Raw genomic sequence first — 18,353 nt, forward strand, 5'->3', positions numbered from 1 at the left:
TTATTGAAACAGATGGTATCTGACAAACACGACCACATGGCCACATCTATCTATCTGCAGTCCCAAATTTGGGTTATCTTTTATTATATCTGCAAAAAAAATACATGTTTTATTTAATTTAAAAGCATTGCAAAAATACTTTATACGCTTTATAGTAGTCTACTAGTTAATTACTAATTAACAAAAGTTTTCAAATATATAAAAGAAACACTAAAATAAACTTGAAATTTTAACAACCTGAGAAGCATTATGTTTTGCATTATCATTTGTAACCTGCAGCTTTAAAACAGCACATAACTTGTCACAAGTACCCGCCAGATTCCATGCAGTTTTCCTCTACAATTTACTCCTCCGTCAACTTTCAGAAAAGTTCACATCCCAGAAACAACACTTTTATGTTTGCCGCGACCGGACAGGGTATGTGTTATTTTCGGCTCATTATTTGATCGCAACAAGTAATCTAATTTATTTTAAAACAAAACTGAACAATTAAATGACCTCTTGGTTGTCTTTTATTTCTGCTCCTAATTACATGATGACAGCTTGGGTAAAAGTTGATGTATTATTGAAACCACTGCATAATTTGTGAGTTTTATTCAGCCGAATCTATAAAAGAACTGTTAAATTACAATTTAGTTGAGTTCTACTATTTTTGTGGTGTCAAACAGGTAGGAGCAATAAATGTTTTAAACAAGCAGAACTCCCTACGAGGTCTGGGTGAGCTGCCCATCGTGGCTCCTGTCTAGTTTGGACTAAAGAAGCAGGATCGCGGACATCAGAGACGGGTTACCTGTGACATTTGCGGTCTGAGGTTGATTTCCTTCAGGTTGATGCATTGGGGTTTCAGGTTGTTGAGCAGATGGCACAGGAGGACTCCATCCCGTAGGGTTTGAGCCAAGTCAAATACCTGCGCAGACTCCCAGGTCACCCGGTGGCTAGGTGGGAGCACCTTACAGTTTATCAGCCACAGCGCGCACTGCCTCCAGTGCTCCATCATCTCAGTCTCAGCCCGACTTGCGAGGGAAGTATCTTAAACGAAACTGATAATGGTTTGGTAGTACGGAGCGTTTTAAATCGTACCCATGCTATGTAAGCTGTAAACCCGAGAAGCACGGCTGCGCCGCGGCGGAGCACGCTGGTGGGGATGTGGGTGGCAGCTCCGCGAATAACGGTCCGGGGTTGTGAGGCTCTTCTCTGGCGGTGGATAGAGCGTCTCTCTCTCTCTCTCTCTCTCTCTCTCTCTCTCTCTCTCTCCCCCCTCCCCCCATCACCAGTTCCTCTCCTTCCGCTTGCCTCACGGTCTGGTAGAACAGAAACAGAATCCACACTTTAACAAGACATATTTAATTTGGCTGCATATTTTTTTCAGCCAATTATTTTCTAATTTTGATAATTCTGTCTCATTAAATTTTATTAGTCAGTAGTTTTATGACAGCAAGAATAAATATTTACATATGACATAATCCAGTGTTGCACCGTTCTGCATAATCTACAAAGTAAATCAATAAAAAAATGTGGGTATTTGAAACCATTTGACACAGAAACAATTTAGTTCCTGCAGGTATGTACATATGAAATTGTTACACAGAGTGAGGAGTTTCCATACACCACAGATCTGCTTTTTAAAAGAGGTTTTGACGTTATGCAAGACTTCCTCACAGTGCATAAACGCAATGACTGTTTCAGTTTATTATGGTGCATTGTTAGTTTAGGAGAACTGTAGTAACAAGTTCTATACTGTCGAGGTGGTTTGATTTCAACCTAAAACAGAGATTGTTTTTCTTGATTTTTCTTCCAACAACTTTCTTCCATTTGAATGACAAAGGTGGAAACATACAAGGAGGCCAAACGTTACAAGAATGACACGAATACCACAACTCTTGTGTGTTGTGTAGAACATTCAGACAAATTGTACCTAAAACCTTCTTTACAATGAAAACACACCTAGTGCCGATTTGATAGCAAGCATGCTTGAGTGTATAATGAGAAGACTTTTGAAGGATGGTCTGGTGTCAAAGGGCAGCAAAGAAAGTCCCATTAGTTGTCACACACACAGGTGTGTGTGTGAAATTTGTTCTCCGCATTTGACCCATCCCCTGGGGGAGCGGTGAGCAGCAGACACAGCCGTGCTCGGGAACTATTTGGTGGTTTAACCCCTCCAATCCAACCCCTTAATGCTGATTGTCAAGCAGGGAGGTGTTGGGTCCCATTTTTTCTAAGTCTTTGGTATGACCCGACCAATCGAAGCCCTGATCTCCCAGTCTCAGGGCGGACACTCTACCACTAGGCCAATGAGAAAGAAGCTACTAGCCTTCAGGAAAGGAAGGCTGGAAGGATTATTCTCCTAGTGGTCCAATGGTTATTGGATCAATGAGGTTAATGCTGAGTCATTTTCTTTGATAAATCACCTTTCTCGTTATTTAAAGCATCTAAAAGAATGTTTGTCTTCAGAAGAACTGGTGAGCATCCTTAAACCATCTGTGTGTGGGGATGGAAAAGTAGCATGCTACCTGAATCTTGGGTTATTTTCTAGTCTTTATGTAAAGTCCAGACAGTGATTTATGGTACAGGCCTCATCAGATAAAATCATCTAATTCATGCTTTTAAAAGCTTCATAAATGCAAACAGTAAAATATAATAATTTGGATGCAAACCAAAGTTGCACATGCAGAGCAAGGTCATGACTGTGGAACCCTTTGCTTTCCATGACACAGTCAAGCAACTGTTAAGCAAGGCAATTAGGGTTTAAGTAACCAGCTCTAGTGGCCGTACAATGCAAAGAGTAAAGCCGAACACAAATTACTCAAGCAAGGACTTCTAGTTATCTTTTTTGTGTCCAACTAGAGGGAAATGAGAGGTAAAAAACAGAAAAGAATTATGAATGCAGATTAGTTTTATGATGCAGACAGAGGTGACAGTCTGGCAAAGCTGGAGGAGGAAACAAGCTGGTAATCACATTCACCCTCCTCTAAGAGGATGCTCTTGTGTGGAAATGATGAAATGTGCACCTTCTAGATTAACTTCCTTTTCACTAAGATCGAGGAGGGAACCCTTGAAGACATAAATTAGACTCTTTACAAAGAATGCGTGCTGATGAATGCTGCTCAGAGCATTTACATACAAGCAAAAACCTCACACAAAGGCTAAGAAAACAGAGAATAGAAAGCATACTTCCTCATCCCTTCTTTTTTTAGTGACTATATAGCTTTTCAGCAATAGACCTACTCTTCTGTTTTTGTTTAAAGATTTGTTTGAATGGAGAATGGTTGAGCAGCTCGGCTTTAGCCTTTTCTACAGCTTGCAAACTGGATGCCATGGCTAACATAGCATAAATGACGAGAGGTGGCCAACATCCGGATGCTGGCATGCATCTCTGCACCCTTCTCCTGTTTCAATTTCCTCTCCCAAACCGGACAGCTATGCAGTTTGATAATTATCAGCGTTCCTGTGAGTAATGCTTCACGTGGACTACCGAAACACATATACAGTCAAAAAGCATAACTGAGATGTAAACTGCAGTCACCTCACAATAGGAAATGAGCGAGTTATATCCGTTTTGATCAAATCTAGATAACCATGCACAATCTTACATGCTGTGCAGGATAAGCAGTCTGAGTGTGTTGTGAATCACTCACAGGGACCACAGCATCTAATTTTAGCTCAGAATTTGGTAAACTGACAAAGTTACAGCTGATTCTGTATTTGCTAAAATCATTTTGTAGTGGCAGTCATCTTTGCTTTGGTAACTCCAAACGTTAATCACCTTGAAGATTTTCTGCGTGTGCAATAAAATCTCTGCAGACGTGTGCAAAAGATTTTACTGAGAAATGCACACACACACACACACGCACACACACACACACACACACACACACACACACACACACACACACACACACACACACACACACAACAACAACAACAACAACAACAACAACAACTATAATTACTGGCAGTTAATAAATACTTGGAAAAGATGTGCAGACAGTTCTTTTTAAGCTGTATTTTCTCAATACTTAACTGAAACCTTTTTTTGCTGAGAAGAAAATAAAGATTTTATGGCATAATTTCATTTACATTAAAACACATCCTCAATTTCCCCAATAGTAAACAGCTGAGGACCCCATTAATGGCTAACCAAGTGGACGTCCAGGAAACAGCATGAAAACGCTGGGGCACATATGGCAGATGTGATCTGAGAGTCAGGGCTAAACTGGGTTTTTTTCTGTCACTGTCAGAACACATAACTGAGGTCAGGCATCACAAACCGTAATGTTTATTGAGTTATTGAAGATAGGCAGCACAAAAATAATAAAACACACCGAGAAATTTCATGTGGATAAAACTTCATGCATCATACTTTCTGTATAAATGCTGTATTCAAGACAAAATAGTTCAATATGGTACACAATATGGTGAATTCCATGATGTTTTCTTTAGAATTTCCTGCAGTTTGAGCTGATGCATTAGCTGGATGCAGTTTCCTTCAATTCAATATTTACCATGACTCAACCTTAAAACCTCACCAATCATAGCAAAAATAACCATTAATGTGTTGTTTTGCTGAAGCAACATTAGCCCATGTTGTGGTCTTTCATCGGCATCACCACTCTGATAACGTGTCTGACGACACGGTCATTATTCTGCAGAGAGAGGTGATTTTTTTGTGTACAAGGCAACTTTTTCATATTTTTTAATAATTTTCTTGACCCAGTATGTGCTAAAATTGCTCTTTACAGGGTTAATGAAATGCCACTTAGACCCCCACTGCACTCTGTGGCCAAAATAGCACAGTTGCAACTTCAGAGTGTCGGTCCGGTCCCCGTTGGATGCTGGAGTCTGCTTCCAGCATGTTTCCTGAATGTTTTAGATCATGAAAACAGCTGATTTGTTTGATTTAGTGAAGAACGGCTCCTGTAGAAAGAAACTATAATATTTTTACTAAAATATTATCTCATCAGCATTTGGGTGTTAAAAAGAGGAATGCACAGCGAGGAGATAAGTTTCACTTTTGGTTTTACTAACTGAACACTAGTGGGTGCTAAAAGCAAGCCAAAACTGAAAATTATCCCTTTAATCACAGAATCTGAATCATTCCTCAAAAATTGCAAAATGTATTCTCATATTTAAGTCACCAACCTACTGCTTTACCTTTGATTTAAAGGTTAGTTTTTTTTTGTTTTGATTTGTTTGCATCTTGAAGAAAAGAGGAAGATATTTGTCGTAACGACAATAAAACCACACATCTTCCTTTTCCACATCCAGGTTGAGGCAGAGCTACTCAGAAATTCTAAGGAATTTTATCAGCCTTATTGTTAAAATTAAGACTCATTATTAAAAAAAAATTTCTTTTATTGTTTGTAAAAACTATTCATAATCTCTCTGTAAACCTGTTTTAAATTTGCAAAAATAATTTTAAAAAATCCTGCTGTTGCTGTTTTAGAAGGCAAATTTTAAACCTGGTTGGTGATTAAACACAATGGTTATCTTGTATTAAAATAGATGTGGCAGTGTGAGCGTCCTGTCACAGTGTCCAGATTGATCATGCGCCCTGGCTACTTGGCCAAAGGGATGTCCCTTTGGCTGACTGGTAAGCGTACATGACTTTCACTCGGGAGTCTGGGGATCAAATCCTTCCCAGGCCCTAGCCACATAAAGATAAAACAAATTCAATATTAGAAAATGAGAGTTAAAAGAACAAATTTAAAAGTGTGGATAACACCTCAAACATTGATGAACATAATACTTTTACGGAACAAGGATGTGTTCACCTAGTTAGATTTCTAAAAAGAAATGTCTTTATAACCTGTATAACTGCTGTTAAAAGGTGAACAGCAACAGATACATTTATGAGCTAATACAGCTGATGAGATTAGGCAAATTAATTGAAGAATTGTTGATGATGAGAAAAAGTTTTGTTTTTTAATTAAGCTGGTTCTAAGTTTTAATGATACCAGAAACAAGGAACATATTTTATTTGAAAGGTTTTTTGTTTGTTTGTTTGTTTTTTAGTTTGCATAAAGAACTACAGTCCCATTGTAGTAAACAAACAGGGGGCAGCTCAAAGGTCGGAGGTCATGAGCCTCACCACTTTGTGAACTTTGAGGCAGTTAATTGTTGTGTCCAGTATCACCATGTTTACTCTGATCCAATATTTGCAGGTTTAAATGTCCTCAGAAGAGGAAAAGTGACTGTTGGTTATTTTATGAAACAACCACTCTTTATTGTACCTTCTTATCTGCCTCTATTTAATTGATTCTTAGGTTGCTTAGGTCTAACTCATCTACCTCGCGTCTACACATAGACTCACAGTTGATGGAAAGGACAACATCAGACCTCACTGTATGATGTTCTAGATTATCTTGCAGAACAATCATATGTTATTACTATTAACAGGAGGTGGATAAGTACACATCCCTGTGGAGCACCAGTGTTGCGTATAAGTAGAGGCACCGTGGATCTTTACATGCATGTCAGAAAATCCAAGATCCAGTTGAACAAAATGGTTTCAGTCCAGCCAAAAACATTATAAAATTGCGTGTGAACATTGTGTGATAACATGTGGCATGACAGTGGACTGATTGTGAGTAACTGTGTCGCTATCTAATGTGGAATTGTCTCAGATTTGAGTGTTCAGTAGGTAATAGGTCTAGACCAGTCAATGAGAAGATGAGAGGACTGCTTCAGGACAGTATTTCCAATGAAAAACATCCCAAAGTAGTTTTTGCATTTTCCTGTCTCAGCTGCCAGTTCTAGCTGGTGTGTCAAGCAGGCTGAAGACAATCAGATGGGGTTGCTGCGTCATTACGACTTGCTTCTCCCCATCTTAGTATTCTCAAATCCAGATCCGCTCTCGCATACTCTAGTAACACTAACAACCAGTCTTTCTGTGAAGCTAGCAGGGAGTTAAATCTACACAGTTGTGTAGTAGTGAGTTCTTTCTGCACTTTAAACAATGCCTAGAACCCATAAGGGGAACAATATTCCTGTCCAGTCTTCATAAAGAATCAACAGAAATTGTTACATTTTGTCTTCAGGAGGCTGAACGTGGGGACGTGGCTGGGACATGACGGTGAATCTGCAGTAAAGCCTAATTTATACTTCTCCATCAGCTCTGCAATGGAGAGACACACACACACATTGACAGAGATATTTTACTTTTGCTTTTCTTTCATTTGACTTACTTACACCAACTGGGGACTGATGCAAAACAATTCCCTGCCAAGACAACAGAGAATATAGCGCTATTCCGAGGTATCCTGCCACCATTACAGTCACGTATCTGGTCCACAATAGTGTATTTACTATTGTGTTTACATTGTTTTAATGTATTTGTGAGAAATTTAACACAGACAAATTTGTTCCTCATTCCCCTCCACCTCTTCATGCGATCGGCACCTCTAAACCCATGTTTCTCGTCTTTTCCGTCCACGAATAAAAGCATATAATTTTACTCCTTCAGTCACGGGTGAAATAACGTTCGTATTTTCAGACTTTTTCCCTTGATGTGTTCTTCAATCTGCTCCGTGTCTGCCACTAAATATCTCTTTATTTGTTGAAGTGGCAAACACGGTGCGGTTGACAAATGAAAACAGGAAGCAGCGTCCTGACCAATCGCAATCTTGCGGTCTCTGTTTCTTTCAACGGAATGTGGAATTCACATGGTGGGAGGTAGGTTTTGATCTAATACAAGCATTTTATTTGTGGGTAGAAGTAATGGGTCACAAAAACAACTTATATTTCATAAAACATTACATCTTAACAACGCCAACAGTAACAATTTATCACATATTGTGCCTACCATTGCTCTGGAATGTGTAAAATAGCATGATACGGGTCCTTTAACAAACACCGAAACAATAATCCGTGGTTTAATCTAGACCGAATCAGTCAGGGGGATTCAGTATGAGGCACCCTGTTATAACGAGTGAGGTATCGTAGATTTGATCAGAGAGAAAAGTCAAACTCAGCTAAATTTGCAGCGCTCGTATCACAGGATACATTAAGTTAGTAATATTTTCATTCATAGCAGACTCGTATATATTTAAATCATGATAATATCAGATTAGAACATTTGTTTACATTTTTTAAGGATTTAAGGAGCCTCCCTAGACAAAATGAAGGAGTAAAATATTGCAAAGCAAAATTTTGTTGCATAAGCATGACCTTGTTCTGTTTTTTGCTGATTGTAGTCATGCCAGTCATACCGAGCCTGACAGAAAAGAACCAAGTTGCATGACAGTACAACAAGCCATGAGTACGGCTCAGCATTGTGCTCGGGTCAGCATTCATACCCTTTGCTTCACACGTTGGTCCTCTGCAAGTTTTTGGCATCAAGCAATGGAGTGACATCCCTTCATTCCTCTACAGTTATCTTCATCACATCCTCATATCATCTTGCATTTCTGTTGGACTGTAATTTATAGAGAGCCCTCCTGTGCATTGTGTCACTTGATCTGGTGACAGTGGCCGGTCTATTTGTGCAGCTTGTTCATCCCTCTGAAGGGCATGGTGTCTGCAGCCAGAGAACGCTAAGGCTCTGGCTTTGCTGCAGATTTGTCAGAAGATGATTAATCCTATTTTATTTATATATGTGAGATATCAGTGCATGCACACTTTTATATACATTACAGTTTGAGTGTAGCAGATGCCCTCTGAACACGAGAAGAGTAAGGTCACACTGAAGGGGACCACTGCAGCTTTTGTTCATTGTTTCCTAGTTACTGCTATTGATTGTCTGACTCTAGACTCAGCACTCTATTTTGCTGTTTTAGGAGGGCCAGAGGAGAAATCAATGATCAGGATCCCCATGAGACATGGAATAAGTACCGACTGGCCAGGATTAGCAAGGTTTCACAGGAGTTGGAACACTTGGGGTGTTGTCCGGATGAAGGGAATGGTCACAGGCTGAGGGTTTGATGACTCAGACTGACAGAGGAAGTGTGCTGTTGCTTTTATCGCAGCCCATCTGAGTTTTAGATCAGTCAAAACAAAAGAGACACATGCTATCTAGGTGAGGGGTGTGACCCCCAGTGTTTGGTCTGCAGAATAACACACTGTTAATTTTTTTAAACACCACTTTTTGTTTTAATTTCCTTTTCCATTGATGCAAACATTAAAATTATTTTGACACATGCATTTCCATGAGCGTTCACAGTCCCAAGAGGACAGACGTGATTGATTTTAGTGTTGTGCTTATTTTGCCAGCAGACATTTGAGAGATAACACCGGATGTAGACAAATTATTTTTGTGATCTTACGACTTTTTTCCTGGGGGACATCGTGAGGCTGACCATTATGAAACAAAGGGAAATCTCTTCATGCTAAAAGATGATGTAAACTTAGCTCCCACGTGGGAACATCAAAACTATAGATCTAGGACTTTTATTCATTGACATAATGAACAAGAAGATTGTTTGTTAACTAATGGCACCAAAATCCCACAAAACTATCTTTTAATTTTAAGGATGTCTGATTTTATTGGCCTACCATTAATAATGGCCAATATTATCGCATTATAATATAAGTAGTATTGAGAAAAATCGGTATTGGTTTTTACTCTTTTAATGACAACTTTTACATATCATGCACATATTATATGTGAAACTCTGTTTAGTTGGGCGTGTCTCAGGGACAATGTGATTCAGCTGCTGACACAAAATAAACATGGTACTTTCTCCATCACCTAAGGAAGTAGGTGTCAACGTTTTTACAGAAAATACTTAAAGTTTAAATATGCATGATAGGAGATATGTGATGTAAGTTAACTGATTTTTTTTAATGGCACATATATTGGAATAGGCTTCTCTCTGTAAATTTAGAGTTAGATTGTATTGGATATTCAAAACACAGATGTCAAACATCCCTACATTTTTGTGTTGAATTTCAAGTGATGTGCACTTCCACCCTTTACAGGTGGCCTCCATTCCTATATTGTATGTCACACACACACACACACACACACACACACACACACACACACACACACACACACACACACACACACACACACACACACACACACACACACCATTCACTCTGTAACACAAATGCCAACAATGTTGTCCACACAGTTGTACTTCCAAGTATCTTCTGACAACACATGGATTTTAATAGTAATAAGAGGTATTAAAGCTGCAAGCAGTGTCGTTCGGCCTTCGCTGCGAAGCTGCTCACCCCGCCGCCGCACCCCCTCGGCCCTCCCCAGACACCCTCCCAACCCACCGCCCCACGACTGTTGGCACACGAGTGCCACCGCGCCCCGCACCTTAATGTGCGCCCAATCGCGATCACTGCGACCTGTCACCCCAATCTGACTCAACCTCTCCTCTGAGCCCGCCAACAAACTCTGTAACTCATTACTAATTGGTAAAATAGGCCACCTTCTATGAAACAGTCTGTAATGCTTTGCTCAGTTCCCACTATAAATGTTTTACATTAGCAAATGGCCGACTTCCTGTGGGATATGGAGCATGGCTCCAAAAGAGTTTTATGGGTATAAAACTGTTGACTTTTAGGTTGATTAGGTTAAAGGAGTCAATTTGGGAGCTTTGACAGTAAAGCATGGTGTGGTGACAGGTCAAAGTTTGAGGCCTAGCCACGCCCACACCGTTGGACTTTTGGAAAATCCTTAGGTTCAGTTTTTCTTGCTTTGTCTTAAAAGTAATTAGCAGAAGTTTAAAGGCGATTGGGGTAAAGGACGCTTGGGGACTGGCGTACCTTTCAAGTGTGCAAACAACACAAAATGGCGTACTTGGACCAAAATGACCGACTTCCTGTGGGATATGGAGCATGGTTTCAAGAGAGGTTTTTGTAGGGCCTGAGACATTACATAAGTGTACAAATGTTCACAATCCTCAGTCAAAGCATGGCTTGGGGCTAGCACTTTTAAGGGTGCTGGGGGCGCTATTTCTAAAAATTGGCCACGCCTGCCAACTTTTGATGTTAAGTTTTATGTGGACCATACTAGGATCACTCACCAGCAATTTCGTGGCGTTAGCTTGTGACAAAATGAGAGGCAATCGTATGGCCATGGCGTTACACCTTACTTCGCCGCGCCATCACAGCCCCTCTGTCTTTCGAAAGCTCCTGTAAAGTGAGGCCAAGCCACCCCAACTTGTCTTCAGTTATCTGCTACAAGTTTGTGGTGATTATACGAAATGGCGAATTTTGGGAAATTTCACAGTAAAACTTGACCTTTTTAGTCCTGAGGGGGTGGGGCTTGTGTGACATCAACAATTGACCATTCATTTTTTGTCGGGAGCGATGAGGAATATCCATAGAATTTTTCTTTACTGTAGTTCTTTCATTTATGAAATTATAGCCATTTGAATTTTTTGGTGAGTGCTCGAACTTCGAGGCCTGGCCCTGCCTCTTCATTATTTATGAAAAGTCAATTTTATTTTCTCATTTCAATCATCCATCCCTTCTGATCGATCGCACACTATTTTTGAGACGATCGTGCGAAAATTGACTAAACTGTTCAACCAAATATAGACCCCTAAACAGGGTCAAAATCGCCATTTCAGTCCAAAATGGCCGACTTCCTATTCGATGTTGACCATGGGTCCAAGAGACTTTTCTGTGAGTATTGGTGAGTTCTACAAGTGTATCAAATTTCATCACTCTACTATTAAAAAAAAGGTCAAAGCGGAGGGGTATTTTTAATTTTCCAGGTGGCCTAATAAACAGAGCAATTACAATAGGCCTTCGCAGCTTCGCTGCTCAGACCTAAATACAACTGATAATAATAAACTAATAATAAGACAACTACAAGAACACTGCTAAACTGAAGATCATATTGAGGTCATTAAAACAGCAGTCATATAAGCTAAAGAAAAAAACATCTTTTGGAGACTGGATCTGTTTTAGAAGGACAGAAATCCACTTTGGTGTTAATTTTCCTCAGACTAGCCTTTAGCTTATCAATCCAGTCGGAATGAATTTGGGTTTTTTCAAACTGATGCTGTTCAGAGAGCTTTCTACAACAAGTCCCGCATGAAATATTATGCCAGCTAGTGTGGGTGTTGCTCATGCTATGCGATTGGCTGTGCTTATCAGACGGTTCAGGGCTTATTGGGCTCCTTAAACAGATTCTTTGAGCCATTGGAGAAGAGAAGACAGGAATTTAAGGTAAGAATAAAGTGGTCCACATTTATTCTAGGTCACATTTATGTAAACATTTCTGGGCCGGTAACCAAAAAGCGATGTTATTTCATATTCTAATCCATGACTGAATGTGTGGATGTTGTTTTTACCCCAGTTTGATCTGGTTTAGGTAATAGTTTGCTGCATATGTTAGAAAGACTGGAAACTCTATAGAGGCAGGATGAACAAAACAATGAGAATCAAACACTTCTGGATTTGGATTTTCTGTGACATCATCTACAGTAACAACAGAAGTTGTATTTCTACTTCTCTGATGAAAATGACAGCTGCTTGTTTCATGTAACACACTTGCACGTTAAAAGTGTCGTATGTGTTATGAAAGCAGATGGCCTTGAGCGCGGCTGACAGAGCCATAGGGGCCATCGTTGGGGCAGCAGTGGCAGATGCAGCAGGTAGGATAAAGTGCACGTGTCGCCTACAGCAGGCAGTAAAACACAAACCCTTCCACAGTCCCACTTCAACTTTCAAAGCTGCAAAATCTGCAGCTTATGAAAAATTCTGTCTGATGATTTTCCCTTAAAAAATTGCTGTTTAAACACTTTTTGCTTATGTTGAAGGTTTTTTTGGGACAGGTTATTAAAAAATATGCCTTATCAGTAGATGGTTGTTTTAACAACACTTTCATGGAATGTTTTATGGCAGTTTATGCAAAATCTATTTTATTATCTTTATATTTTTTATTTCTTATTTCTTTGTTATTATGACAGAAATGCTTTTCAAATCCCAGCCAGAGGTGCTGCCGGTTGAACTGCCATGAAATGTTCGGGTCTACAATAGTATTTATAATTATTTTACAACTGGGCTCACTCAGACCAACCATTACTTCATCAGAACTGATCTCTGTTTCTCCAAACCGAGTTTGTCCACAGAGCTATCTGCAACAGGTAGGGAAGGATTGTTCAGACTCTTTCCACAAAAGATCCGAACTGTCCCTTTAATCGTTTTCTAGAACAGACGTATTATCTCTAGGAAACATATGTTCATGGGTGGTGCCTTCTGAGTCATGTTGGCTTCACACACCATGCCTCCACCCTCTGCTTGTGGACCATTACAGCCCAGCCAATGCACTGGATCTACAACCCAGACCGGTTGAAAGAAGTCCTCTCGGATCTGGAGCCCTGTCCAGAGTTTCGGTCCGAGTCAGCAAATCCTTTCTACCGCAGGACGACGGGCGAGCAGACCTGCTATGGAGACCAGGCCTACGTCCTGCTAGAGTCACTGAGTCAGTGTGGAGGTACTGGAGTTCACCCAGACAGGCAGAGATAACTAGATCCCAGTGGTGCTATCTGAATCCCTTCATGACCAAAACTGTCACACATTTATGAACTAAGAAACCACGTCATGTTTTGGCAGATGTTGACCTTCAAGACCTCACTAAACGCTTCTATGAGTTCTTTGGGCCAGGAACGGCGTACGATCTGCCTCTCAATGACCCTTACAGGGAAAAAGGAGGTATTGTACCTGTTCAGCTGTTACAAAACTGTCTATTATCCACACAGCACATCAAAAATGGGATTTCCATGTGTGTTAAAGGCAAACTTTCCAAGCCTGAAAGAATGTGAGGGTATTTGTTCCCGTCTTGATGATGGGAGACCCCCTCTCCGTGAAACAGACTGTTGCTGTACAACTTCCTTGTCTTTGGCTGGCTTGGACATCTTTGAATATTTGCTGCTTTTTTACGGTCCTGATGTCATATAAAACATAGTTCCGCAGTGGACTACCATACCAGCACAGCACACCTCTGGGTCCAGTAAACTGCAGGCAGCTTTACGTCCTGGGCTCATATAACAGGAGCATCATCGTCATCTGGTTTCCTTTCACAATAAACAACGAGTTTCCCCTCCAGATATTGAAACCATTAAACAGAGTCCAAGAAAGTGTCTATTTTGTCTAACGTTTACATTTTGATGCTATAAAACAGCTCATTGTCACGTCTGTTAGGTCCCAAAGCCATCCTTCCCATCGACGGCCCATGGAGGAATGCCAGCCTGAAGGCTTTCATCAGAAATGTTGATGCTGGCAAGGAAGAAACCGGTAAATTTTGCAGATATTAATCACCCACCAACCCTCGTTTATAGTTGTAATTTCTATTTTCATGTGTGTTCTCGAGGATGTGATGTGGACTGTCAAATGGACGGCATCACGAAGATCGCTCCAGTCGTGTCCATGTTTGCTGGGCGTCCACAGATGCTGGAGAAGGTGGAGGAAGTCATCCGGGTCACCCAGAACAACGACATGTGTGTGGCCGTTACTATGGCTGCAGCAAGGTGACAGGTCGCTCATGTGGAGGCCATTACTGAGAGAGGGTTTGTTTTTAATTGGTCTGTTTGTGAAATCAGGTTTCTTGAACACTTCATTCTGAATGGTCCTGATCCAGATGTTCTGGAAACAGTTCTCAACCAGCTGAATGACCCAAAGAGACAGAACCCACAGGATCTGGACAGGGCTGTCACGGGTAAGCTTTTATTAATAACTATCATTTTCCTTTGGTAGAACATTTCAGTAGCTAAAATATCTTTAGAACAGATAAACAAAACACTTTTATGTCTTCAACTGTTCTTAGATTACCAACTGCTGATCATCCCATTTAAAACTTCACAAACTATTGAGGTGCATGTGGTTTCAGTCGTGAGTTAGCAACCGTTAACAAGGAAGTACCTGTACACATTAGTATTATTAAAATATTCAATGTTTTATTGACGCACCAGAAAATGATAAAGAAAAATGTCCTAGGCAAGCTGTAAAGGATGTTAATATGTTGTGGTTAAAGCAGCCATTTTTAGACATCAGTAAAGGTAACAGTCTTACTTTTTACTGTGACACAAACAGTACTTAGAGCCCCAAGTAGCTGAATTATGTGCAGCTCAGCATTAGCCAATAGCGTCCGCTTACGTGCAGATGTCATTCACCAAGCGTGACTGACGTGCCTAAACCGATGTAGAGTTGGCAACGTTTTTTGTAGACAAGTCTTAAAAATATGAACATATGAACAAACAGCATGACACATGAATAATAATTGTAAAACGATGTTTTAGCTGTGTTGTCTGGCTAGATCAGGGGTGTCAAACTCATTCTAGCTCAGGGGCCACATTGAGGGAACTCTAGTCCCAAGTGGGCCGAACCGGTAAATTAAAAAAAAACTTCAGATTGTTTTCTTTGTTTTAAGACAATCAATACAAAACAAGGCTGGAGCCTGAGGACAGTGTAGTACAAGTACAACACCTGAAGTGTACTTGAAATTTGAAAAAAATTAAAAAATAAACAATTAAAAAAACATTCCTTAGTGATTCAAAGAGCTTATAGATCACATTGCTAGACCAGTTTCATGCAGCATGTAAAGTATATTTGACTAATTTTACCTAACATCTTTTAGCTTTCACCAGCACATCAACATCAGAAGTCACATCCTGAGTGGCAGCCAACTTCAGGATGTGATTCAAGTTCTTGAGTGAGCCTTAAGCGCAGCTTTGTTTTATTTATACTCATTACAGAGACAACTTGCTCACAATGATAAGTTTATTTTCACTCTACATTGTAAAGTATGAAAATAAAGTTTACACAACCATCTCGCGGGCCGGATTTAACCCGCTTGCGGGCCGGATCCGGCCCACGGGCCGCATATTTGACACCCCTGGGCTAGACGTTTGCTTTGAAGGTGTGTAATGACTAATTTTCCCCTCTAGATGGTTCCCTGTGAGAGAAAACTCCAGATTTCTGCTTCCATCTACATATTTCACTTGCTGAATAACTCGGTTGTTAGACATTATTATCATTTTTAAATCTGTGCTTGTGTTTACCACCATCCAACGTGATTTCTACGATGCATTAAACAAACGATTTGGGGCATTTATTAGATGAAATGTCCTTTTTTACACTATGTAGTGGGACAGACAGGAAAAGCGGAAGGCCATCTGAATCAGAACCATGAACATTACTGTTGAATGAGCCGTAACCGTTTTACAATCAGGACGCCTCTCCAGTTTAATTTCGGCGAGCTGAGACAACAGTAATGAAAAGGCCCGCAGCTATTAGTGCTTCATGTGGGTTTATGTCCTGATGTTTATCAGTGTGCAGCAGAAACTTCTAGTCTCTTCAGATTTCTGTTAACTAGAACAGAGAATAGGTCTGAAAATAGCTCACGATAAAGAGATTCATCTTCTGCCTGAGATGTTTTCACACTTTTATTTTGAATTCCTCCTTTTCCTGTGTGTCTCATCCAAAGCACAAATCCACCAGGTGAAGGACAACTTATCCAAAGCATCCCATCAGCTCATACCTGCTGTGTTCACTAACACATGAGGTAAGCTGGTATGTAGCAGCAGGACTCAGGTCTGTTGACTTGGCATTGCCTGCACACCCTTCCCGACACTATATCCGTTACTCGCTCCTTTTGATCTTTAATGGTCTCCTTCTTCCCTTCTTTTTCATCTTGCCCTTCCTGCTGAGCTGACTGTCTCTGATTTTAAAAAAGCTATTACGCTGTAACGAATCCTTCCTCCCTTTCTGCTTAAGATCCCACTAATGACATTTTAAAAGTAGAGCGCCTTACGTTGTTTTAGGGGATCATGATGGTTTCTTTGACTGGATTTTTCCAGAGTGGATTAAATCATTGTTTGTGTCCAGCTTTGCCAGGTGCATTCCAAGGAGCGCTTCATGGAGTCCTGACTCACAACCAGCTGGACGAGGCTGTGAGGGACACCATGCGCTGCGGGGGGTGCACCGCCAGCCGAGCCTCCTTCATAGGCGCCTGTTTAGGGGCACAGGTACAGTAGCAACATGGCTGTCAATTACTGATCCTGATCAACAGGTGAAAATCATTTAAAGCCACTTCAAAGAAGTTTTCTGCTTCTTCCTCCTACTGGTTGAAAGCAGAGGCACATCTGTCGCAAACAACCTTGCTGCAGCCTATTGTAGCTAGCGTAGCACTAATAACAAACTAGCATTAACACAAGTCAACTGTTACTAAAAAGAGCCACAAAGGAAACAGATCCACACTGTTGAACAAAAATATTATTACTTACAAGTCCAGCAGCAACAAAGACAGGTCACCATCAGTTTGTGATTATGTGGCCTCCAGTAAGCTCCCTCAAACGAGTGTAGGCGTGCCAATGTTCCCTCTGGTTTTAGCTCTTTGCTTCGCCTCCAAAGGCATTACTCTCTTACTTTAACGCCCAGGCTCTGCCAACGAAAACGCAAAATATGTGAGCTACCGGCACAGTAAACCGATATCACTGTAAAGCAGGTAGAGACTAGGGCTGCAGCTATCGAATATTTTTGTAATCGAGTACTCTATTGAATCTTTTATCGATTAATCGGGTACTCTAATAAATTACCCTTTTGTGTTTGTAAACCATCACATCAAATTGCATGTTACAAAATATGAAAGACCTCTTAAAGTGAGCAAGCAATTGCCAGTTATTCTTCAAGTTTTATTCAAAATTAGTTTTCAAAACTTCAGCACTTCAACTTTACTTCACAGTAAACAAATGCCTGTGCAAAAAATAAGTATACAACCTGAGCCCATTTTCGAGCGGCTGCGGCCCAAACAGCACCAGAACCGCTCATGGCGCATGCGCAAACATGCGTCAACATGGCTCGCCAGCTGTTTCCCTATTAGCACACGTCCGTTTTAATTCCTACACTTTTTTTCTCACACAATAACAAGGATTGTCGAGAAAGCATGTTTGCCGTGGTTATGTCAAATTATACTGATCACAAAGCATGTATTTACTTTATTTTGTTTTCCTCCACCACTCTCATAAATACCTGTGTCCTCCTGCAGCAATCCTGAGGGACAACAGACATCAATAACAACACAGTAAAATAAAAATATGAAAATACATATTTTACATTCTGTGAGACGTTGTTTCAAGAATAATTCGTTGGAGTTAACCAAATAGAAGTTATAATATGCAAAGATGTATCAGTGTTCTGGTAAAAGTTTAACCATGAGTTTATTTATTCTAAGCTCTCTGTTTCCAGAGCGGTCTCCAGGGAATCCCAGAACCATGGAGGAACAAGACTCTCAGATACCCTCTGCTGTTGGAGCTGGCTGCAAATGTGACCAAAGAACTCAGCAGCTGTAATTCGGATTAAACTAAACTCTAGATGCTATCAAGGGTTTGTGAAACATAGATAAGTTTGACACAGCAGCCCATGACAGTTACATTCTAAAGTCTGAGTAA

General features: G+C 40.5%; 2 protein-coding genes across 6 annotated transcripts in view; one reads left to right on the top strand and one right to left on the bottom strand.

Annotated features, from left to right (window-relative positions):
- The window catches only part of LOC107382673 (guanine nucleotide exchange factor VAV3), a 128,437-nt gene extending 127,231 nt beyond the window's left edge, over nt 1–1,206 (bottom strand). For all 4 annotated transcript variants that reach the window (XM_054751313.2, XM_054751311.2, XM_070553074.1 and 1 more), the window contains exon 1: nt 791–1,206. In XM_054751313.2, coding sequence (XP_054607288.1) covers nt 791–997 — 207 coding nt within the window. In that variant the 5' untranslated portion in view covers nt 998–1,206. The remainder of the gene's footprint in view (nt 1–790) is intronic.
- A 10,842-nt stretch (nt 1,207–12,048) lies between these two features.
- LOC107382674 (crystallin J1A-like) overlaps nt 12,049–18,353 on the top strand; it is a 6,399-nt gene continuing 94 nt past the window's right edge. The window contains exons 1-10 of one of the 2 annotated variants that reach the window (XM_015954918.3): nt 12,049–12,132; nt 12,494–12,560; nt 13,223–13,402; nt 13,522–13,620; nt 14,110–14,202; nt 14,279–14,435; nt 14,508–14,623; nt 16,391–16,468; nt 16,792–16,931; nt 18,151–18,353. The exon at nt 18,151–18,353 is cut by the window's right edge and continues 94 nt beyond it. In XM_015954918.3, the coding sequence (XP_015810404.3) occupies nt 12,494–12,560; nt 13,223–13,402; nt 13,522–13,620; nt 14,110–14,202; nt 14,279–14,435; nt 14,508–14,623; nt 16,391–16,468; nt 16,792–16,931; nt 18,151–18,264 (1,044 nt within the window). In that variant the 5' untranslated portion in view covers nt 12,049–12,132 and the 3' untranslated portion in view covers nt 18,265–18,353. Of the gene's footprint in view, nt 12,133–12,493; nt 12,561–12,916; nt 13,053–13,222; nt 13,403–13,521; nt 13,621–14,109; nt 14,203–14,278; nt 14,436–14,507; nt 14,624–16,390; nt 16,469–16,791; nt 16,932–18,150 lie in introns of those variants that run through there. The other variant, XM_015954920.3, reaches the window with a different exon arrangement.

Source organism: Nothobranchius furzeri, chromosome 7 (assembly GCF_043380555.1).
Source record: "Nothobranchius furzeri strain GRZ-AD chromosome 7, NfurGRZ-RIMD1, whole genome shotgun sequence".
NCBI lineage: Eukaryota > Metazoa > Chordata > Actinopteri > Cyprinodontiformes > Nothobranchiidae > Nothobranchius > Nothobranchius furzeri.